The 24,488-nt window shown below is 36.5% G+C and overlaps 2 protein-coding genes across 2 annotated transcripts; one reads left to right on the top strand and one right to left on the bottom strand.

Moving 5' to 3' along the window:
* Positions 1-928: 928 nt before the first annotated feature.
* LOC128382843 (ADP-ribosyl cyclase/cyclic ADP-ribose hydrolase 1-like) lies at positions 929-6,962 on the bottom strand. Its single transcript, XM_053342840.1, has 8 exons — positions 6,847-6,962; positions 4,383-4,509; positions 4,144-4,279; positions 3,061-3,143; positions 2,848-2,921; positions 2,658-2,750; positions 1,137-1,223; positions 929-1,025 (listed from the first exon to the last, which is right to left on the bottom strand). Exons 1-8 carry the CDS (start codon positions 6,960-6,962, stop codon positions 929-931), a joined length of 813 nt encoding a protein of 270 aa, XP_053198815.1.
* Positions 6,963-12,615: 5,653 nt separating this feature from the next.
* impa2 (inositol monophosphatase 2) lies at positions 12,616-20,118 on the top strand. The gene is made up of 9 exons (XM_053342402.1): positions 12,616-12,659; positions 12,957-13,065; positions 14,833-14,966; positions 15,637-15,741; positions 15,989-16,034; positions 16,257-16,365; positions 16,521-16,629; positions 16,740-16,891; positions 19,227-20,118. Exons 2-9 carry the CDS (start codon positions 13,003-13,005, stop codon positions 19,343-19,345), a joined length of 837 nt encoding a protein of 278 aa, XP_053198377.1. The 5' UTR covers positions 12,616-12,659; positions 12,957-13,002; the 3' UTR covers positions 19,346-20,118.
* Positions 20,119-24,488: the final 4,370 nt, after the last annotated feature.

The raw sequence follows: 24,488 nt of genomic DNA, 5'->3' as shown, positions 1-24,488 counted from the left end.
TGACTGCTGTTGTTCTTGTCACCTTTTCTCAGAAGGTGAGGAAGTTAATAATATATATCTAAACCCAGAAACTGTTGCACTAGTTGGCTGAAGTTAATTACCGTTAAAATATAGTATGTGCTACTACATAAGGGTTGTGGTTGTGGATAGATTACAGCATCGTCAATAGTGAGCACATTGTGATTCAGAAGGGAACTTTGTGGTCTGCAGGTTTTACAGGATGCATCATGCCATTATGATCCTGTAACTCAGATATATCATTTTGGTGATTCTTGATCTAATGATCTTGAATTACATAGAAGTATGTAATGTTGCTCCAACCAGGCTTTAGCTATTGTGATCCAAGAAAGAAAATGACTCAAGTTGCACACTGCATATCAGTATCAGTATGGGTGTGTCAGGTTTTAGATTAATTTATTGTGACCTAATGAAAGCAACAGTTTGGAAAGGGCACCAAAATAAAACAATAAATCAATAAATGATATGAATTTACTTGTGGACTTTGGATTTGTAAACTCAGACATGGCCAGATTTGCATATCACTGTACTCCATGTTAAAAAATGTTCATCCAGCTCTCTGTGTAATAAGTAGTTTTGTTCAATGCTACTAGACCTGACCTCTGATCCTCTGTTGACAGAAAGCAGGAACTTCTGGCTTCAGGAAACACTCCAAGTGACTCTCTGTGTCAACTTAATCTGCTAATGAAATGGGAGGAATTAAAAAAAAAAGAAAAGCTGAACATATATAAATGTGTAACCCTAACCCTAACCCTAACCCTCGTTGACTCAGGAAGTGGTTTGATGTTTCTCTAAAAATGACAGCGCTTACAGTTTCATTTCAGGTCATACTTTTATTTACATTAAAAATCATGTTAAAATTAAAGCACTATAAGAAAAAGAATTAAAAAAAATAGCAGAGGTATGTTATTCAGTTCAACGTGATCTTTCTGTGTAACAGGCTGTTTGCAAATGTCTGGCAGGAGGAGTGTTCGGGCTTCTGGATACACTGAAGGATCATCAGGGTCCTGTGGACAAATATGATTTCTGTTACTCCGGGGCTCGGTACTTTTTATAATGCCATAAACAACATCTGGATGAATTTATCTCTTTTTAAAAAAACACAAGATGTCACTTACTGGTCGTTGTCTGTGCAGGTCCAGTGGAAACCTCTGGACTGGAGGATTTGGATCAAGTCTACGATGGATCCTTGTCTACATGATTCTCTGTAAGAGAGAAGAGAAGAAAATAAGAACCTTTATTTCAGATTTGTGGATATGTACCACGTTCTGTATATAAGGGTTAGGCTTCACTGATTAAAAAATCATTCCAACAATGTTTTATTAATCATTTATAAGACGTTTAATAAGAGAAACTTTTAGGTTGCCAGGTAGTGAAAATCCCTCTAGCGACTCTAATTAGCCATGAAGTCTGTAGTTATAAATGCTAATAAGTTGCTAATAAATTCATTTTTTCCTTAAAGCTGAAGTGTGGGAGTTTTGTCTCCCCCTTTTGGTAGTGAGAGTAATTACAAAAACACATGCTTATGTTATAGGCTCCACTGTAGCTTACTTTGTTGCTACTGTTGCTGCTGTTTAATGGTGGATAAATTGTTTTGAGTATCACAAAAGCCTAGCAAATCTCAATTAATTTCAGTTACAATGACTGAATTAATCTTGTGTTTCCCGTTTTTTTGTTATTAATGATGAATCCCAAAAATATATGCTGTTCAGTAAAACAATATGAGTGAGAGTTGCAACGTATTAACCTTTCTCTTGCTCAATGAAAGCATTTGCATAAAATGAAAATGAATCTAGGGCGCTGACAACAGGTCTGACAAGATTTCAGGTTGGACAACATTTTAAGCGTTGTCTGAATGACTTACAAACTGACGGTTGGTTCAGCAAGAAAACACATCACAACTCATTTGTGTGTTTTTTTTTTGTTTTTTGTTTTTTTTTATTTAACTTTTAACCACCTGGAAGTAGCTTATTAAAAAATTTGAATTGTCTACTAGTTGAGAACAGTAAAATGAAATGGCTTTATCTAGGCTAGGCAGCAAGGCAAGGTGGCTTTATTTATATAGCGCATTTCATAGCCAGGGGCAACTCAATGTGCTTTAGATAAAAACAAACATTTAACAGTAAGAATTAGAAACAAAAAACATAAAAACTTGCAAATTGAAAAATAAAAATATAACCCAATAATAGTAAAAACATGGAAACATTAAAACATACAATTACACCCCCCCCCCTCCCCCAATAATAATAAAATAAAGTAAAATAAAACAAAGTACAGAAAAATAGAAAGAGAGAAGAATAAAATTAAAACTAGACTAGAATAGAATAGAGCATTAAATATAAAGCTGCAGCATACAAATAATGATCTGCTTTAAAATACATACAGTGCAAATGAAAGATTAAAATCTGAAGTGCTTTAAAAGATCTCAATCATAAGTACAGGAGAAGATATGTACTACCTTGTTTGACCTGAATAACTTTTAGAGCTTTTGGAGGTGCTGCTTTTTACAACCTTGCAACCCAAAAGTTGTACTAATGCTTATCTTTTATTAGACACACTACATGGCACAGTTTTATCTGAGGGAGAAATTCCAATATTTACATGTTCAAGTCAAAGTATGTTACTGTGTTTATACTCACATAAAGGGTCCCTCTAGATTTGTAACCACCTTTATGTTGACATAATTCACAATTTTTGGATTCAGATAGTCCAGTTCAACACTTCCAAACATGCTGTAAGAGACAAAAGAAGATTATATTACAAATGCATTTTGCGAAAAAAAAAACACAAGCACCAAAATACTTGCTTCATTCCTTTTCCTTTTTTTACCTTTTCTTATTGAAGGCATTATCAATAGAGCCATTCAGTAATACAGTGATGTTGCCACATGCCGTCTCTGCAAACTAACAAATGGATGAAGAAAGTCACATGAGACCAATATTCCAGAGCTGGTTTTGGTACGGTATGTTGCATATAAATGAAGAGCACAAGTGTCTGTATGCTGGAGAATTATTCTGCAGTTTTAAACAATAAAAAACTCACATTTTGTGAAGCTTGCCTCCACAAAGAATACACTGGATGATTTCTGCACGCCGACCACTCCGGACAAGAGCTGAAATCAAAACCTGTGTGTCAAAATTCACAGCTGTCAGTTAAAAGAAGCGCTTACTTTGATTATATTCAAATTAAAAATTAGCGAATATTAAGAAAAACATTAAGGTTAAGGTGATTGTTTTGATGCTGGCATGCAAAGAGTCGTAGTTGGTACAGTAGCTTCATCACTCTGCACTACTTTTACTACTAAATCATAAAGTGGCAACAAAACATTTGGGAGCAGAGCTGCAGCTGCCTGAGTGATGATGCTTCATTTGAATCCTGGTGCCACATTTCCTAAAGCTAAAAATACATCAATAAAAGCTAAATGTGTTGCACTTTTTGTTGTTGGTGGGATGATTATGAAAATTGGGACATTATTTTAAATAAAAACAACTGAAACATGCATTAACTGAATTTTTGGCCATTTGGAGCACCAGAAGCAAACTGGAAATACAACACTTTCAAACTCATTAGCAAATAGTTGCTTATTTAAACATCAAGCAGCTACAGAACTGTTACTGGAGTTAGGGTTAGGGTTAAGTGTGGCATGAAAAGGAGTAGCTTTTGAATACTTAAAGTACATCTACCCCCTGCTAAATACACAATACACAGTTCCCCAAATGGAAAGATGTTGGTTCTACTTCCAAGAAAGACACATACTGTACATTCAAGAGAAATTATTTTGATTCCAAGAAAGCCTGTAAAGTTCAGTGTCATACAGTCATTACAGTGATTCCCAACATGACAGTCAACATTCAAGTTACAAGATAAATCTGAGGAGTTGTAAGAAACCTACGTCAATAGGAATTATGAAACTGCAACACAATTCTATAGTCTTTTTGTGAAATGTCTCAAGGAGAAACTTGTGCAACTTGTGATGGACGCACTGCTTTATTTTACTGTAAGGGGTCAAAAGTGAAAGAGATTGGAAACCACTGATTTACTGCTGTTCTGCCTTTTTCAGGGGAATTTATTTACAGATATGATATTTAAGTTATAAGTTACTGTGATTGTCTCCATAATATCGACCTAAGTCCTCCTTTTGGCCACACCAGATGAGGTCGTTGAACATATATCCAACCAGTGTGTCCTCCAGTGTCCAGAAGTGAGGTACAACAGCCGCATAGCTGTGCATCAGTGTCCTGGTTTTACTCCAGAAGAGGAACTAAAGGACAGCAGAAGTGAAGGACAGAAAGGAAAATATAAAGCAGCTTGACTCAATGGTTTTTCTATCTACATTTTGGAGGTAAAATCCCAGTCTTGCTCACCCTATCACAAACCCAGGTTTGTGGTATTACTTGAAACATGTGATGATAATCCTCCACCGTCACATTACAAGAAGACTGTCGGACCACCGCCTCCTCAAACTGTCTCCAGATCTCCTCACAGTCATACCTACACATGCAAATAGGATACAGATACAAATGTAATTTCCCAAATGTTGTATGATGCATTGTCATTATGTTGAAAGTCACTGTTAAGTTTCAAACTGTGTGCTGACAATTACAACTAAAATTTGGGTTTCAAGGCTTAAACAAGTCTGAAAATCCCTGAAAGGTAATAGAATTTAGGAAAAGTTTAATTTAGTACGACAGCTCTGAGCTTACAGGTTACAAATGATCTTTTAAGCACTATGGACAAATGCTCCATCCTCATATTTTTGGATTTGTCTGCACCCTTTGACACAATTGAGCACAGCATACTAACTGATAGACTCTGGCACTGGGTTGGCATATCTAGGACAGCCTAGAAGTGGGTTAGTGGTTTCCTATTTATCAAACAGAAGATGTTTTGTTTCTGTTGGGGACAGTATTTAGAGTGGTGAGAAAAACAGTGAGGACAAGGATGGACCATTCCTCTTCTCACTGTATATATGTCCACTTGCTTAAACCATTTGTAGGCATGACATCTCATCCCTCTTTTTCGCAGATGACACCCTGCTGTATAGCCTGACCATCGCACTAGCATTTCCACGTTAAGAAACTGTTTAGTAGATACAAAAGCGTTGCAAAGTTGCCTATATCTTCCTGTTGAACTGACGCCAGATTGTTCATTCATGCTCACAGTCGGCTGTCCGTTGTGTAGTCTTTGTTACTAAGGTTGTTCCATGTGCTGTTTGCGTGACCTACTCTCATGTTTCAGATTGGCTTTCGGGCTCGAAACATGTACGGACACGTTGGAGTAGAAGAAATAGTATTACTATTATTTGATTATGTAGCATCCAGAGCTGGTAGATGTCTGCTAAGGGAGCTCATTGGGAGAACAGAATGTGCTCATCAGAAAAGAGGCCTTAAAGAAACAGGGGCTAAAACGGACTGTTTAAGAAAGAGGCTGAACTGATGGGCTGGATAAAAAGCCAGGGTAACATAAACATGGAGGTTTTTTTGTAGCTGCACCCCATGCAAAGATATTGCAGTGTAATCCCAGAATAAAAATAAAGATCCGGACATGTGCATGATACGCCAACTTTTTCAATGTCTTCTGCCAGAAACCTCAGAGTGATGATCGGAATACATATCAGCAAAGTAATCCAGGTTTGCTTTTACCATCTCTGGGACATTTACCAGAATTAATTCAGTTTAGCATCATATATACTTTCATTTCCTCATGAGTAGATTGCTGCAATGGCCTCAAAGACTACACATTGTACAAAACCAGACCATACACCACACATGTCCACACACTGGCTGTTAGTTGGTTTTAGAAATTATTTTAAGCTCCTGCTCATTACGTTTAAAGCACGTCAAGGCCAGGCTTCAGATTACATCTCTTGAGTTACTCTCTTCTTGTCAACCTAAACACAGTTTGAGGTCAGACAGAAACCTCCTGGCTGTGTCTGATGCAAAGCCGAGAAGTAAACGAGGTACAGCTATTATGGGACGAATTATGGGAACTTGAGAATCTCAGTTTTCTTACGTCACTTCTGAAAACTCACTTTTATTGTAAAGTTTTATTTTAGTATTTTAGTTGATTGATTTCCTTATATTTGCTCTTAATGGGTATGTATTTGGCATTATATTCGTGTTTTTGTTCCTGTTATGTCTGCTAGGTGCTATATCAATAAACTTTATTATTATTATTATTATTAAGTGATAAGATGTTCTTCACTTCAATGCCATTTCAAAATGTAAACACCAACAGGAAAATATTTAGTAGTGCATCAAATTACTGGAATTTAATCTATGAAGGCCTCATATTTCTTTACTTTTACTTTATCATACATGGGCAGCCTGTACTCAACTGTCATGAAACTACATATAAAATGGCATATAACCTCTTTTGAAAAGTTAACAGTAATAAATCAAGTCATGCAAAACGAAAACTAGAATTTCCCATGAAACAAAATGTCTTTTCATAATAGGAAGCAGAGATCAGTTCATGCCCTCGTTAAACAGTAACCATATCTGTATCAGTTTCTTTTTCTATCTACCGAAGCTAAACACATTAAAAAACAAGCCTTACTGTTCCTCATGCGGGCTTCAACACTGCCCTGAAAGCTGTACATACTGTATTATATCAAGCAAAACATTCCCCAGCTTTAGGCTTTGGGAAGAGATCAAGTATTTCAGGTCTTGCTGGCTCTATTTATCAGGGCTACAGTCAAAGTATTTTGTCTGCAGTCATCATATCTGTCAATTGAGTCCCATTCTAGTCCAAGTCGTGTGACCACAGTCCACAAAAAAAGAGACATAACAGATCGGAGATGTTATAAGTGATTGTACAGTGCATTACCTTAAACTGGGGTTAACTAGAGTCATGTAACTATAACACCTTCCGACCACAATGTGTTTTATGTTGGGGGTTGTCCCGAGCTGGGCTCTCAGTTGACTGGGGCAGAGCAGAAACATAATGAACCCTTTGAAAATAGACACAAAGATAGAAAGAAAGAATGCGTTATCTATCACATTTGGGAGGGGCACATCAAAAGAAAATAAGCACAGAAGGAAGAAAAGAATGAAAACATAGGAAAAAAGAAAGAAAAATGGGCACGTCAAGAGTAATTACTTACATATTGTCATGCTGACCAGTACAAAGGACACAGATGTTTTAGGGTTGGTCATGATCGTGAGATGGGGACCCCGGACCACCTCATTGCTCCACAGAAAAGATGTGTGTTTGTGCATGCTTTAATAAAGCAAACAACATTTTTTTTTTATCAGTTTCGGTTGTGACTCCAGGCCAGCAGGTATTTGCCTGTGAGCACAAAAAGGTGTTTGCTGCAATGTGATTGACTGAAATCAAATTATCACGTGGCATGTACATAACTTTTTCCCACGTTAGTCTTTTTTCTAAGAACTGTCAAATCTGGCAGCTTTTTTGACATTGATATTGACAAAACCCTGCAGAAGATTCAACTGATGACGGTCGTTGGTTCTCAAAGATATGCATCGTTTTAACATTACTGCCAATGACCGATTACAGTAGTGAAGACGCATGCTGTACCAATGCCCAGTTTTGTAATTCGGTGAGAAAACACATAAGTAAATGCTCACCATTTTCCAGACTGGAGGCAAAATTGCAAGAAATGGCTCCATGGGTGTGACATTCAATGCTTAGTTCAGGTCAAAATTCTCCCCAAATTGAGTCTGGTTGTTGTGTGGTGTGACGCGTATCGTCCTCTCAGGGGTAATGCTCGACATGCCTGAGGCCGGTCTTCGTAAGTCGACAAGATGTTTTTTCCAAGCCCCCTGTTGCAGAGAGTAGATCCACATGACTCCTATTATGGTGCCATTAAGAGTCTTCCAATACAGAGTGTGCGCTGTTCTCTGGGAAGTGGTGCCATGGGCTAGAGGACAAAATATTTTTGTTTGTGTTACTGGACACACTGTATTATGTCATGAACTCATTTAATGGGGTTTAAACGAACTTGAAGTACTGTGGAGAAGATTTTTGTAAAACACTTTCCAGTCTCTTTGTTTAGTTTCTTGGCGGTGTCACACAGTTGAAGTTTGATTGACATTTGTTGGTGCTAAAAACTATACTAGTATACTCTATAAACTTAATGTTTTGTATTGTGTAGTATATTCATGTCTGTGTTATCTTCCCGTTTTTAAAAGTGCAACCATAGTAGGAAGTAGGACCGACCACTACTTCTTCCTTGATCATGCAATATAAAACAGTTCTGCTAAAATAGAGTACATTTCCCACGCTCCCATATAAAATCTATGCTGGATTCAACCATGGGACCCAGCCAAACTTACTCTTCAAACTGTGTTATGTTTTAAATCATGCAGGTTTATTATGACCCTGGAAAATCTGCATTTAGTTTTTTTTGTGGAATTATCTTCAACACATCTTCAAGATTGACACTTTCACTCTAACCCTGGACAATTCAAGACCATGATCTCAAAGCACTACACCTCAGTGTGAAATTGTTTTCAGTATAGTCCTCTTTTGAGCTATTCAACTCTGCATATTTTCTTTTTAACCATGCATGTTGACATCATTGCAATGATTTTTGAAGCTTAAATAAAGGTTTGAATGTGTGCATGAACTTTGGTATTTGATACTTAAGAGCTAATAATTCTATACCTTCACTTCTTCCACCACTCCACTATAGACAGAGACATATAATACAAATGTCTCCATTCATTTATCAGTGAGGTAACATGAAACCTCACTCTATTGCCAGCTGCTTTATTTTTGATGTATTGTGTAAAGCATTCATTTTGTGTGAAATGGCCAAAGGTAGAAACTTTAACTGGCAAAACATACAAGAGCACATGGAAAAAATTAATTTCTGAATGTCAATAAAAAGGAGTTTAAACACCTTCTTTTGACCTAGTTTGTATCTTTTGGTTCCTTCCATGAAACTGAAACTTAACCCATTTTCTTACCCTGTGTCAGATAGCTGATTGCAGTTTGTTGTATATTTTTGTGTGAACTTATGCAAGTAGTTATTCATCTACTTTGCACATACTAAAAATGACAGTGAGTGTAAATTGTGTGAGTGACTCATTTGCCAAGAACTGAGGAAATGACGCATTTCATCATCAATGACTTGCGTGTTCAAAATATCACCAGTTTGCAAAAAAAAGGGGCGGGGCTGGTGACGATAAAACATATTTGTAAGTGATGGCCGTGAGGGGGGCACGGGGCATGCTGCATTTGTAGTTTATTATCTCACTAAATAATAATCGATTTAAGATTATTATATTAATGTATCCCACTGTATGTATCACTGGTTTTTAAATATGTGATATCCACTTCAAGATGGTACAAGAGCCAAGAGAGACTCTCCAGAGCCATCAAATGTACAAAATATTACTCTCATAATACACTGTGGTGATTGGATTATTGTGATTTTCATTATATTGCCTGCACAAAATGCAAAAACCATTGTTTTATATGGAGGAATTAGATGTATGCCTAATAAAGTTGCAAGACCACATCATTAAGAGCTTAAAGGAAATTATGATTTTTGAATTCCTGCCACCTCCCCGTGAGATAAAGGCCATCTGAGGTGAAATCTGTAAGACAGCGTATAGATGAGACTGTCCTCTCGTGTATTTAAAGTTAATTGCATTCCTAGCTGTTTGAGCAAGAGGGCAGAGAGCCAGTCCCCACAGGGCTGCTCAAGCTTATTGGCCAAAAGAAAAAAAAAGAACTCTTGGATTAAGTAGCTGAACCGAGCCAAAAATAAATGTCAGACAAAGCCTAAATCTTACTGAGACCTTTAAAAAAGAGCTCAAGAAAGCAGATTTGAAGCACTCTTTTCACACACCTTCTCCACTGAGGAAATGACAAAGTGAATAATTTCCCTGTAATGTACGGCATGTGTTTTTACTTGGAAGTAGAGCCAAAATTAGAGGAAGTTTAGAGTGTATATTTAACAACAGGAAAATTAATTTTTAATCATTTAAAAGCTACTTCCTTTTGTGCCGCACAGTCAGTACCGTGTGAAAATCATTCTAGTGACACTGTGAATCGCTCCATTCACTGATTCACAATATAGTACAGCAAATAGGAAAAGCCAAGCATTTAGTATATTTATACAGCGCTAATAAGTGTTCAATCCTAAGGTCAAACATGACGGGAAAGAAGATGTGAAAATGGAAAAGCAGGTTGGATCACATTAAGAAAAGCATCTGTTATACCTGATGAAGCTGTCACAAGTCATTTTTATGCAGACACACTCTACTGATTGCCCAAGGGATGACAGTTTATTCTTACCACTCTTTCTCTCTGTGTCTTAATTTCCCCCTGTCATTGAGGATGGTGTTATTTTGCAATGTGGGGCTCTCTCATCATTTCAGGGCTTTTTATTTTTTCGTGTTCTCCCAGGAGACAGAGTAGTCTAAAAGTTGGTATATGAAGGCAGCAAATTCAACTTTGAGGTGGACATAAGGGGACAACAGATGCAAATCAGGTTATAGCTATTTCTGGTACACTATATTCATTGTGCATTGTCCTTGCTTAAATAAACAATAAATAATAAAGACATGATTAATCACTATCAATTTAGTAATCTTGTAGGTAGTGTAATCTGTATCAAGCTGAAGTGGCATAAGCTTTGCACTGTGCTACACTGTGCTCTGACCTCTTCAATAATGAAAAAAATGACACCTTAAGTATTTCATGAGTCCGTAATACTTTTAATCATAGCTACAACAACACAAAAATAACAAGTGCCTATCACAAGTTACCCAAGCCCATTGTAAGGACTCCTAAAAGTGTATAATAATTCAATTGTGAGGCTGTATATTGAGCAAATGTCTTGTATTTTACCTGAAAAGTGCTTAAATTATATGCAAAGGCTTAATACACAAATTAAAAGCAAGAAACTAACAGAATCATTTGACTTTTAACCTTCTGGCTGCCAAAATACTGCATCTGTGTGATTTTGTATGTTACAGAATATGCAGACAACAGTTTGGCTGCTTCTGCTGCCACCTGCTGGACTGAAGTGGTGTTGCAGGCCTATATGTATTATCATCAACAAAAACAATGACCACAGGCTTGATGGTTAAAGTCCTGTATCTCAGGTATTTAGGACCTTTCAGGTGACTGTATAAAGAGGCTGTGTGAATGTGTTTTGAGCATTGTGGATGAGAAACACTGACTCACTGCCTTGTGATCCAATTTCCAGTTTGATCCAGTTTTATTGTGTTTGTTTTTCCTCTGTGTGAAGCACTTTGGATTGTTGGAACCCAGTTGGAAATCATTTATGAAATGATCCATACTCTTCTTGCTGAATCAATTAAGTAATGTAGCATTATAACCGCTCTCATTATCATATTCTAATGTGTTGGTAAATTGTCACCTTTCTGGAAACACTTTTAATGCCTTAGTTTTTTTTTATAAAATGTTTTTGTTTTTGAGCTTTTGTATGTTTTTGTCTGTATTTCTTTACTTTTAAGTTTTTATATTGTATGTCTCATCATAGGAAAGTCACCTGACGAGCCCTTATGAGTTTTATTCTGCACATTTCTCTTTTGCTATTGTTTTCTTTTCAAAAATAAAAAAAAATCTGCAAGTATTATTTTTCTTGGATCATGGTTGTTTGTGTCTTTATGTGCAATAATAGCACAAATGCCAGATCATTTGCTAGTTGCAGCTTCTCAAATGTGATAGTTTGATGCTTTTCTGTCATAGGTTATGATGGTAACCTGAATTTCTCTGTATTCTTTGGAGCGTTGATCAAACAAACAAAGCAAACACATCTGAATACATCACCACAGGCTCTAAATTATAACAGGCACAAACCATACTGATATATAACTCATATTCTCTTCCTGTACATGTGCATAGTTACTTGAATAATCATGTTTCCCTGTTTTCTGTGTGGGAAATAATTGTGTATCCATTTTGGAAACAGGCAAGAAACTTTTTAATGAGTAAAGAGCTGCAAAGATTACTCTATTAATCGATAAAAGATTAATCAGCAAATAGTTCTGATAAAAGAACAATAGTTTTAGACATAGTTTGAGCACAAATGCCAAAAAAATTGCTAGTTGCACCTTCTCAAATGTGATAATGTGATGGTTTTCTGTGTCATACATGATGTTAAATTTAATATCTTTGTATTTTTTGGAGTGTTCATCAAGCAAACAAGGCAAACACATCTGACGTCACCTTGGGCTCAATTATCACATGCATGTTTCACTATTTTCTGATATAAAGTTGATTAATCGATTAGGAAAATAAAAGGCAGTTGCAGCCCTAAAAATGCGTGAATGTGAAACATAGGCTGTGAGATTTGCACCTACAGATTTATAAGCATAATTTTTATGACTGCACATTAAATCAAAGAGGGTATACAACTTACACTTAACGAAATCATCCATCCAAATCATCCACTTTGCCTCTCTGTGCAAAAGTTGTTTATACTCCTGTCACAGCGCCTTCCTGTAAAATGAAGTCACAGCATTCCAACCAATCAGAGCGGCGGATTCACATCCGTTGGCATCGAGTGACCAATGAGAGAGCGATATTTCCGTTTAGTCCCACCCACCATCGGGTCAACATTGAGAAGTCAGTGTGTGCGGAGGCGTGGTTGAGTTAGCATTTAGCTCATTCATATCGACTCAGGAGCTCTCTGTAAGGTAAATTAAGGGTTAATACGAAGCTGCCTGACAGTATAAGTCATTTTAGGTTCGTAGCTGTAGTTGTCATTAAGCTCAGTGCTATTTTATTCGTCATTTCCACCTTAAAAGCTGCTTAGCATTAGCTTTGCAGGTTAAAAAGTAGTATCCGGCTTCCGCAGCGTTATCTTAACATTTTTGCTCGCTTTTCTAATTATGTAACCTAGTTTTTCCAGCTTCAAGCTTATCAGTTGTGGTGTCTGTGACTGCTGCTATAACAGGGTGCTATTGTGCATATCTTATATATCCTTCTTACAGGTGTCTACAGTATTGTGTGAGTATTTCCGCTCTAATTCACATCAACATGAGTGATCCGTGGCAGGAGTGCATGGACCACTGTGTGGAGGTCACCAAACGGGCTGGAGAGGTGAGGAATTAAGATAATAATCACCTTTTTTTACTCAGTTGAAAAGCTGCACAATATTAGCTAATGCATGGTTTTTGCATGCACTTTTGTCTATAATACAGCTACTAGTCATTATACAGTGATACAAGTCAACTCCACAACCAGTTTATTACTGTTATTAGTTTAACTTTTATATAAACAAGACATCTCTTCAGATACAGTATCTCTGTTGAGATGCTGACCAAAATGGCACCATAGAGGTCACCTCAATCAGTCATTTTTAATTTATACAGCACCAAATCACAATAAAAGTCATCTCAAGGCACTTTTCACATAGAGCAGATCTAGACTGTACTATTTAATTTAATTTAAAGAGACCAAACATTCCCACATGAGCAAGCACTTGGTGACAGCGGCAAAGAAAACTCCCCTTAAACGGGAAGAAACCTCAAGTAGAACAGGGCTGTAGGTGGATGTCCATCTGTCTTCACCAACTGGGGTTGAGAGAGAAGGAGAGAAGGAGAAGAGGGAGAAAGTAGAAAGAAAGAGGAGAGAGGGCATAAAGAAAATGAATAAAAATAATGGGAGAACAAGAACAAGTTAAGTGCACACAAGAGAAAATAAAGATGATAAAATGAATAAATAAGTAACATAAATAAATGAGAGAATAAGAGAAAAGATTTATTTTAAGTTAAAGAGTAAAAAAATCTAGGTTAAAATAGATTAAAAAGATAAGAGAAAAGAGTTAGATTTATTAGTCAGGTATACTACTATTTCAGTTCAGCTGTGCAATATGTGTATATATATATTATTTTCACATTAAATCTGTGCAATAACAAACATCAGACTCAGAAATCTCTTCAGATACAGTTTGTCAATAAGATATTCCAGGTTGAGGGTGTGCAGTGTGAAATCATATTGATCTGGTCTTATGAAGCTGTTTGAAGCAAGAGAAAGCTTTAAATTTGTAATAAAGATTTTTGAAAAGGCACGTGTATTTCTACCGAGGTCCATCCAGTTAATACAAATGAATTACAGTGATTTAACATTAAAAATGAAACAAACAGATGCATACATGGATCTACAAAGGGAAAGCATTTCTTAAAACAAAAGGAAAAATACAAATTTAGATATTAGTTTCTTGACAAGACTATCATTACGAGTGTGGAAAGTTAATTTGTCATGCAGCCATACTTCAAAAATCTTTGTAAAGATACTTTTTGTAATTCAAGTGTATGTATTTGTCATTCCAACCATATCTATGATACATACATCAGAAGGAAATTGTTTTTCTTAGGACCAAAGTGCAAGAGAAAGTAGAATATATAACTAATCATAAGAATATAACATATAACATATCCTAAGAATACATACATCCATAAGAGCAATTAAAAGGCAATAAGGTAGCAGCAGTTAAAGAAAGACCTGTACTTAAGAAAATAAAGTGCAATCAAGTGCCTGATGATAAAGTCATAATGCATAATTAATTAAGAGGAAGCTGGTGTATAGATGTGCAGAAAGTCTTTCATCCAGTCTACTTCAGCTCCTTCTGTGGTTTGAAGAGTTGGGTTCATTATACTCCGTTCATGATTTCTAACGACATTTAACACTAAAAAGCCAACAGATAAAACATTTTAAAGCTTTAGAGCTTACACCTAATTATCTCTGACCTACCAGTGGCAACAATATGTAACCAAAATACAAAACATACTAGGCTAATTACAGAAGCAGATGTGGTCAGTCATCCAAAAAATCCCCTCGCCGGGTTTGTCATTGTGCTCCTGCCAGATGATCCGCGAGGCGCTCAAAAAGGACATCGCCGTCATGGAGAAGAGCTCACCGGTTGACCTGGTGACCGAGACGGACCAGAAAGTGGAGCAGCTCATTATATCTTCCATTAAGGAAAAGTACCCCACACACAGGTACTTCACAAGTTAATATAGACAAGAGAGGAGGTGGTGTAGTAGTCACTGACTGCTTGATCATACTTGAATGGAAGAATATTTTATCATATTTTCATGCTATTTTAAAAAAAAATTATTTTACTTAAGAAATTTCAAGGTGTCTATTTTTTTGGCAATGTAGATGATTATTTGCTATAATTAGTTAATCAAGCATGGTCACAGTCCTGCTTTTATCACTTCTCCAAGAGGCGCTGCAGCCAAGGATTTAGATATATTGAGGTCATGAGTCACTGTTCACAAAACCAAACAAACAAGAGACTATCAGACACCAAAAAAATCAAGACTATATGTGTATATTTGTTCAGTTAACTGGTAAATATGAAGATCAAAATGCTGTTGTAAAGCCTTTTGTACACCATCAAGCATCAAATTCTTGGTCTGAAAGCAGTCAAATAATTAATATACTAAGTTTTAAGATACTGGAAGCAGCCACCAAGCTTAATAGCAGAATAAATACTAAGAATGTAACTTTGTGGTAGCTACGAAAAGTTGAAAGTAAACATAGCAGTTATACAGTATAAAATGTATTCATATCGTTAATTTTGCAGTTGGTGTAGCAATCATATCATTTCTAAAAAATAATTTCCTTTTCTTCTGTCTATATTTCCTTTTTTTTGTGATTTTGAAGCTTCATAGGTGAGGAGTCGGTAGCAGCAGGCGCCCCCAGCGTTCTCACTGACAATCCCACGTGGATCATCGACCCCATCGACGGTACCACCAACTTTGTTCACAGGTACTGCCTCTAAACTTCAGCGGTGTGTAAACCACCGAGCAGCCTGCATTTGTTTTATCTTTATCGCTCTTTAACCATTTTTATCTTTTAATTAGGCTCCCCATGGAATGTCCTCTTTATCAGGGATAATTAGACAACCCCGATGAAACTGAACTGATAATAGAAACGGGCTCCTTTGAGCTTAAACCTAAAGGGAGTTCATTAAGTGAATGCTTTATATTGTGATTCTTCCTTTTTTTTTGTACAGGTTCCCATTTGTGTCTGTATCAATTGGCTTCACGGTGAAGAAAGAGGTAGGCTTTAGTGTGGGATTAACATATTTTGTGATGTTTCTCATGTAAATGACACTGTAATGTCTTAATTATTAGAATAATTAACATGATAATTGCCCCATTCACCCAGTGAATGTCTGATAAGTGCTAGCTCTCTCTATTTATACCAGTTATTTTTAGCCATCCTCCCACACCTCATGAATTGCCTGTTTTCTGTTCTTCTGTGATGCGTGTTGGTCTCAGATAGAGTTTGGGATTGTCTACAGTTGTATTGAGGACAAGATGTACACAGCACGGAAAGGGAAAGGAGCATTTTGCAATGGAGTCCCTATCAAGGTGTCTGGACAGGAAGGTAAATATTTATCATCACGTCAAGCTTTAGAGTTGCAGTAATTTAAAAAATCCACCAGGTGGAGGCAACATCACAGTGAGATTTTATAGCTGCTGTACATTAAACACTGTGAGCTGTCTTCTATTGAGTTTTTTAATTATTTGTTTCTGTCTTAGATATCAGCAAATCTTTAGTGCTGACTGAAATGGGCTTCAAACAGGATCCCGAGAAGTTCAAAACAATGTTGGCCAACATCAAAACCATCCTCTCCATCCCCGTTCATGGGTAAAATATTCACTTACACACACACTTTCACAAACCATCTGGAGGACAAAAGTTTATCACGTGCAGGCAGATGCAAAACAAACATCCCAATTTTTCATTTCCATCCCCAGTATCCGCTCCCCAGGCAGCGCAGCTGTCAACTTGTGTCTGGTAGCGTGTGGGTCGGCCGACGCCTACTATCACATGGGCATCCACTGCTGGGACATGGCTGGAGGGGCGGTGATTGTCACTGAAGCTGGAGGAGTTATCATGGATATTTCAGGTGAGTCACCAAGACGATGGCAGCTCTTCAAAGACCACATCTGCTTCACTCTTTTTCAAAGGCTGCTGAGTCACTCGATGAAATGAAGGAAGCAGCAGCAGCAGCAGCAGCAGCAGCGTGGTTGATTTGTCAAAGAGAAAAACAGTCGGATTGCTTTTGGAGATTACAGAACAAAGCAGTGAGAATATGCTGCTGTTCTTTCCAGCGCAAAACACAACAAACATTAGTCATGTTTATGAATTATTTATTGTTAATAATTCTTGTTGGTATTGGCTTTTATCTTTCATCTGTTCACACATGCAAATTAAACGCAGGCGAGAGATGAGAAACGCACCGTTTGAGAAATTTGAACTTAAATTTGGGCAACGCCACCAATGTTAAACCTGCACTGTTGTCAATGGCAGGGATGTTACTGTAAAAAAAAAACCCACTGAGGTCATGTGAGGTGAACGAGCAAAAATCTGTTTCAAAAAAGAGAACAGGACAATAATCTTCCAAATTCACCATCCAATCCATCTGCTTTCATACTGAATTATATAACTTTTTTTTTTCCCCCTACAGTGACCTGCTTAGTGTAATCTTTCTTATATATACAAGCATCTCCAAATTAAGGCATTCTGCTTGTTTTATAAATTGGGCAGCCACAGTGAACCAGATTTATGGAGAGGAAAATTTCCACTGGCACATACTGTTCACTCACTGAGCACTTTATAAGGAACACCTGTGCAGTCTAATTTAATCCAACACGACAGTTCTGCCATAAATTCTACTTTAACGGGAGCTTATACACTTCGAGTTTTTGTCGCCATTGTCATTTACATTAATGGGGTGAGCAAAATATTAGGAACACTTTTTAATATAATGCACCCCCCAGTACATAACCCCTCACTACAGCCTCAATAATAAACATAAAGTAGAATTATAACCTTTCTGACGATGTTAACAAAACGTCAAAATGTGTAAAAGTAGAATTTATGGCGGAGCTGTTGTATTGGGTTGCATTTAATTGCACAGGTGTACCGACAACCTTGCTTGTGCTCAACTGTTGCTATAATGACTAGTAGCACTGTTTTATTCTGTCCCTGATAAGCAATAACTATAATTTTATAAAGGAAAAAAAAAGTCTTTGCTGTAGGTACTCTAAATAATATATTTCAGTTAATGACTTTGGAGCACAGCAATAACAGAGAGGTGAAATAACTTTCTAAAAGTCACGAGATGCTTCATTATCTTTGCTGTGGTTTAACTGTGGGTTTTAAAACAAATAAATCTTAAGCAAACAGTATGCACTTATCCCAATTAAACAATGTAATACTATAAATTGAGAAAGTTTCTTCTATCAGGAAACTAGAAAACTTGTACCAAGTGTCTAATAGTCAACAAAATATTTGCATAATACCAGCAGCAGCAGCAGCAGCAGACTACATTTAGGGTCATTAGCTGGTTTATTCAGGTAACATCCACAGACAACATTAGCATAACATAACTAGCATAGTTTCTTTTTCTATCCTCTTTCTTTTTGGTTCTTTTTTAACATTGCTCTACGCTCCTTTTAGGCCCCTTTTAATGTGAAGCACTTTGAGATGCATTGCTATATGGTTATTATTATTATCAGGGATAGGAGGGAAATGTTATAGGTTACAGATTACTAGTTACCTTATTTAAGTAATGTAACTATTTCAATTTCTTAAAGTAATGTCATTTATTACATTTGGTTACTTTTTGATTTCTAATTTTCTAACCAATGTTTTCAGCTGTTAGGGTAAATGTTCCCATTAAGCACCAAAATCTAAGTTCAGGTGTTTTTCATGGATACTAACATGATTTATAAGGGACATCATTTCTTATAAAGCAACATTTATCTCTCATTTGAAAATGTATTCATTAGTTCATGAAGATGTTAGAATATAAAATAAAGATATTTGATGGAAAAAGTCAAAAGTCTAGCATGAGCTTAATTGGTACTATGAGACAATTTAAGCTGATGTGTGCTCCAAATAAGGTCAATGTCATTATTTATTTACAGAATATTGATTTCAAAGAATAAAAAACAGCAATATATGTATATTGTATATGTATTCAGCAACATGTTAAATATTACACAATTTGGAAAAAACCATCCTGAGCAAAATCTTAAAGGCTGACTTCAGATTATTTATTTATTTTATAATTGAATTACATAATGCTGTTACTTGTAGTTACTCCCCACTGATAATGATCATTATTATTATTTTAAATAAGCAGCAATTCTCACGTCTATGGCTATTAGTATGTGCAACATGGAAATATGTCACTCAACTTCACTTCAGTACTACTTTTTTTCTCCTTCCTCCAGGTGGACCATTTGATCTGATGTCTCGGAGGCTGATCGTGGCTAGCAGCAGAGGAATAGCTGAACGCATCGCCAAGGAGATAACAGAGTTTAACGTTGGCAGGGACGACACAGAGGGCTAGTAACTTTCCACAGTCTCTTCTGCCTACTTAACAGTTATCCACACACATATACACACAACTCTTTTGTATTTGACAAGTCAGGATTTTGTCTTTGCCTTAAGAACCAAAATTATAAACTTACCTCTGAAGGACAGCTGATTGGGTTTAGCAATCAGGGTTCAAAATTAACCTTTTTTTTCATCCACCGTCCAAAAAAAGGTTAGTGAATGTTCTCATTTTACCATCCAATAAATTACCATTGTGTTATAGTTTTGTTTGCTTGTGAACGAAGCTAATCTACCAGCCACTTGCCTATTTTACTAGCATTTGGCTAGCTGCTGGTGCTAATTTTGAGCCCTTTTAGCATTTGTATCAGTTGTCTTATACATACCGTTATTATTGTTTTTTTCCCTTTTTCCGTCCTAGTCATGATTTTAAAAGGATATTTATATTAATGTATGTCAACAATGCAGCCAGGATACAATCAAGGAACTTCACAGATACAATACCTCAATGTTGCACTATTAAAGTCATTTTAGAATCACAGTGTTCAGGTTTTCAGTAATGTTGCTTTTTCCACATAGGATTTTGATGTTTTATTGTTTAGGTTATTGTATTCAGTTAAATGTGTTGCTTTGGTAGATTTGTTCATGCAGTAAAATCTTGAATTTGAAAGCCATTATTAGCTTGCACTATGACAATATAAGTATATGTTCTCCAAAGCACTGTAGTGTGTAACTCCACAGGTATTTGACATTGACAATGCTCTTAAAAATATGTGCATCTTGTGCAAAAGCTTTTAAATATTATGTGTTTTTTTGTTTGGTAAGGACGTAAAGAAGGCAGAAAATAAATACAACTGTAAATATCTCCTGCATGTTTTCAGCGTCTTCCTTAAAACACCCCAGATGGATGATTTCGTATCATCACAGCAGTTCAGAGACCGGTGTCAGCGTGCATCCACATGTCGTACATAAAAATCCATTCGCTGGCAACAGAACTAAAACGGGAGTGTGGTAATATGTGCAGAAAAACCGCTGACGAAGCAACTGCAGCGAGAGGATGAAGCCAATGCAGAAGCACCTTTTTAAAGGGCAGTGCCACCAACCATTCCCTAGATACTCATGCATTATTTTAAAAGACACTTTCACCATGTTAGTTGATATTCTGAAACACCCACAACCCTTTTTAGTTCATAATTTCATAGCAGCAACATGTTGCATTGACTAAATCTCTTAATGTTTCTAATACATTATATTACAGTAGTTGTTTTGTGACTGGCTGATCTTTATTCATATATAGGGGTCAGTAACAAATAATGGTTGGCAAGGTGAGCTATTCAAAAATATTAGATCTTCAATCTTAAAAGGAGCATCAGGTTTGTTAAAATGTACACTGTGTATTTTGTTGGTTTTATATCATTTGAAATGACATTTGCGCCATTTTTTAACCAAAAGTAAGACTGAATGCTCCTGAAAATGTCAAATGGTGTAACCACCCTACAGTATGTTTAAGTGTAGAAATAATTAAAAAAAAAAAATTACATGACAATTGACATGATTCCCCAGATTAAATTTAATATTTAGAACAATTGTATTCCATTAGCTTTATTTAATATAAAAGTTATAATGTAAGATCATGCCAAACTAGTTGATATGGTGTTTTATTGAGTATTTACTGTTTTTAAGGAAGTTGAATTATTTGGTACAAAGTTTTTATGGTTACACCACTTAGAAATTTTTACCATAATCCCCTAATATATTCTCTCAAAATGGATTAAAAGCAGAAATTTGATGCTGGGTCCACAAAAAAGAATGTGTGCAAGTTATTCATACGTTTATTTTCACATTTTAACCCCTTAAATTTGACTAAACCACATGGCCACAAAACGTCATTGACCCTTATATGTTACTACTGGCTTCAAATGAGGAAAACCAATGGATGACATGACACCTCATCCATCTTTATATAGTCTGTATTCAATTACTATGATCACATTAGGAAGTACTGACTTTGACCCTATGAAATACCCCCCCCCTCCAATACAAAATTGCAACTGGCACATTCAGTCGTGTTGCCTTGCATTGCCTCACCTCATTCTGCCATTGTGCTATAAAATTGTTCTATGTGAGCCCATATGTTCCCAAACTTTTATTATTTACAACTGGTGTGGAGAATGAAAACTCCCTCCAGCAAGTCTGTTAAGTACCACAGTGAGATCCCAACAGTGGTCCGTATCAGCTATTTGTTCAGGACATAATATAAATAAATGCCCATTTTCACTTTGACCTAGAAAGTTGATAAACTGTCTTTTCTCCTTTATAATGTCTATAAAGTAAAAACATGCACAGAAAAATGTCTCTTGCGACAAACAGAGAACCAAATAAACAGAAAACAGGCCTCTGACACACCATAAAAACTAGAGAATAAAAAATAAAAAAACATACTGACTGCTGCCGTTGTGAATTTAGTAGAGAGATAAAAGCATTCACAGCCATTACGCCATGTAAAATTCCCAGCTGCATTTCCCCTGCCCTTTCAGTCAGTGCTGGTGCCTCGTAGCAGATACTGCACATGCGGCTTGATGGACTGCCCCCTGGGCTCATGTGCTCTATGAAATAGCCCCAAGTTTTGCTCTCCACGGACTGTTCTCTATGTTTTTTGAGTTTGTGTTTGCTGATGGCTAACAAATGGTTTTAAAACACTTTACTTGAGCAAACCCAGGTCTTACGGGTTACCCCCCTCCACCATCCACAGAAATCAATGGTCCATGTTAGTTTGCAGCAGGGAGTTCTAGACGTAATCACCAGTATTGGAAATGATTTCTGGAGTCAGCCAGCTGAAAGTCAAGCCTTCCTCTGTCAGCTGCACCTTTGTATCAACAGCTGCTTAACAAATCTTGTAGAATCCTCTTCTTTTAATATTTAATATTCTTTTACATGTCTGCAGAGCCATTAAAGCCACAGCGACCATTAGCCTTTATTGTGTCATTACCCTTTACTGTGTGTCCTTGTTGCCACCGAGGAAATACGAGCAATTGTTCTTGGAAAAACTGTCGAGGTCCCTACCACAAAAATGTAGCTACTCTACTGGAGATAATAAAGACTCTGGATCTGTAGACATTTTTGAACAAGAATTTATCCTTATTTTCTTTGGTTTCTGTCTCAGTTACTTTACCACAGATTCAACACATCTTTTCTTGCTCTACCTTTGGCTTGATGTGCCATTATATTGCCATCAAGTGAGTAGTTCTGGGTCAATGTAAAAGTACGGAAACCTGCATTCTCTCTAATGGCCATCAGGGGGCGACTCCACTGGCTCCGAAAAGAAGTTTGATTGTATAGAAGAGAACATTATTCTACTTCTCACTTGATTAATTACCTCAGTAAACCCCTTCCTAATGAGTTTATGGTCTCATTTGCTAGTTTCAAGTCTTCTTCAATACAACATGATGTTCATTTTCTAAATTATGTTCCCAGTTAATTCAAATTTGACGATAAAACAGGGTATACTTTAGTTGTTGTCATTGAGAAGTCACTACCACAGCAACAATGTCTTCTTAAGCATCTGGTTTTGCTAGAATAACTTCTAAGGAGTCAGCTGTTAATTTTTTCCAGTGAGTACATTTTTGTTTTAAAGACTAGAAAGATGCTATATAAGTACAGTCCATGGTTTTAAGCCTCAAAACTAGCATTAGCATTATCACAGCTGACCATAGACCGCAAATGCACCATGCATGATGGTGATGCTCAAAATGCCAAACTTGAGGCTTTTAAAAGTTCACTAACAAATGGATGACGTCACGTTAGCTACATCCATTATTTTTATACTGTCTATGATTGACATGCATTTCCTATATTTGTGTTTAAATTTCCTGCGCTAAGTTTAAATAAAGTAATCAGGAAGACTTGTTTTTAATACTCTCTTTTATTCGTTTTCCATATCCGTCAGCTGGTGTTGCTTTTACTGTACTTACTTCACTCATTCGGATTTTATCCACTTTATCTGTTCATCTGTTTACTGTCAGAATTTAGAAACTGTTCCTGTCTGTATTGATGTCTGCTGTCATTTCACCATCCTTACCACGTTTTGTTTTCTTCAGAGATTACCCCAGAGTACATCCTACGGTGACTTGACTTCCTCTTTTTTGGATTATAATGATTTCACAAAGGCATCGTAACTGCCAAATAATTTTCTTTATCATTTCCTATATTACGTACTTCACAGCAGATGTGTTCATTTCACAAGTATTGCTCAGTGTTTGTCATTTTCAGTGAGTCCATCCTGATTGAAATATGGTTTGTGCATGTGGATCTGCTCGCTGTTGTTATAGATTATTAGCAGGTCCCTGCAGGAATAGTGGCAGGCTACTAACAGACACCTTGCAGCTCTCCATCAGGAATAATTCCCACTTGCTGTAATATAAACCATGTCTCTGCCACCAGTTCAATTCAAAACACTTTTATTTGTCCCCAAGAGGCAATTTGCAGAGGTACACAGTGTAGTACAAGCAACAAGTGCACACTACGGGGAAAAAAATAAGCTGTATACAGCTGATAAGAGAACAATACTAATAATAGTGCAATAAAAAGTATACAGTATATTCATGGGTAGTTCTATAATATATGGGTGCAAGGTAATTGAGGAATAATAACAAAGATCAGATACACAACTTTGTCTTATTTGCTGAAGGAGTATTTTTACAGTATTAAGATGTAATGGAAAGGGTGATGGTGATGGTTTCATTCTGTAAAAACTTTATTTAACTGCAGAGAAATGAAAATTAGACAGAGCTTTTTCACAGGCCAAAACATTCTGCCCATTCTCTTCTATCTGAAAAGGTTTTCCAGAAGTACAGTAGAAAAGCTTATTGGAGGTGATATTCAAATAAAAATGTTAAGCCCCATATATAAAAACTATGATAGATACGTTTTTTTAATCCCATGTACTGCTTTATTTTCATCTCTTCAGTTCACACCAACATATTTTTACAACAATATCAAGAAAGGGTGGAGTTGACTGATAAGAAGAAGTCTGTCAATCATCTATTATCAACACTGGATCTGTACAGTGTGCAGTGGGAATCCTCCCAAGCTTCTTTTAGCCAAGAATTTTTAAGACAACACCCAACATGTCTGTATACGTCTGTAATAAATAAAAGTCA

This window comes from Scomber japonicus, chromosome 21 (genome assembly GCF_027409825.1).
Source record: "Scomber japonicus isolate fScoJap1 chromosome 21, fScoJap1.pri, whole genome shotgun sequence".
Classification (NCBI taxonomy): domain Eukaryota; kingdom Metazoa; phylum Chordata; class Actinopteri; order Scombriformes; family Scombridae; genus Scomber; species Scomber japonicus.
This window is presented reverse-complemented; position numbering and strand designations above follow the sequence as displayed.

What these genes read in the sequence shown, in the direction of transcription:
- LOC128382843 (XM_053342840.1), bottom strand. Translation starts at nt 6,962, where the DNA reads ATGTTTCTGCTCTGCCCCAGTCAACTGAGAGCCCAGCTCGGGACAACC. An exon ending in AATGCCTTCAATAAGAAAAG is followed by an intron (nt 2,751 to 2,847) that starts GTAAAAAAAGGA and finishes TGTCTCTTACAG; the next exon opens with CATGTTTGGAAGTGTTGAAC. An exon ending in AATCTAGAGGGACCCTTTAT is followed by an intron (nt 1,224 to 2,657) that starts GTGAGTATAAAC and finishes TCTCTCTTACAG; the next exon opens with AGAATCATGTAGACAAGGAT.
- impa2 (XM_053342402.1), top strand. Translation starts at nt 13,003, where the DNA reads ATGAGTGATCCGTGGCAGGAGTGCATGGACCACTGTGTGGAGGTCACC. An exon ending in ACCACCAACTTTGTTCACAG is followed by an intron (nt 15,742 to 15,988) that starts GTACTGCCTCTA and finishes TTTTTTGTACAG; the next exon opens with GTTCCCATTTGTGTCTGTAT. An exon ending in CTCTCCATCCCCGTTCATGG is followed by an intron (nt 16,630 to 16,739) that starts GTAAAATATTCA and finishes TTCCATCCCCAG; the next exon opens with TATCCGCTCCCCAGGCAGCG.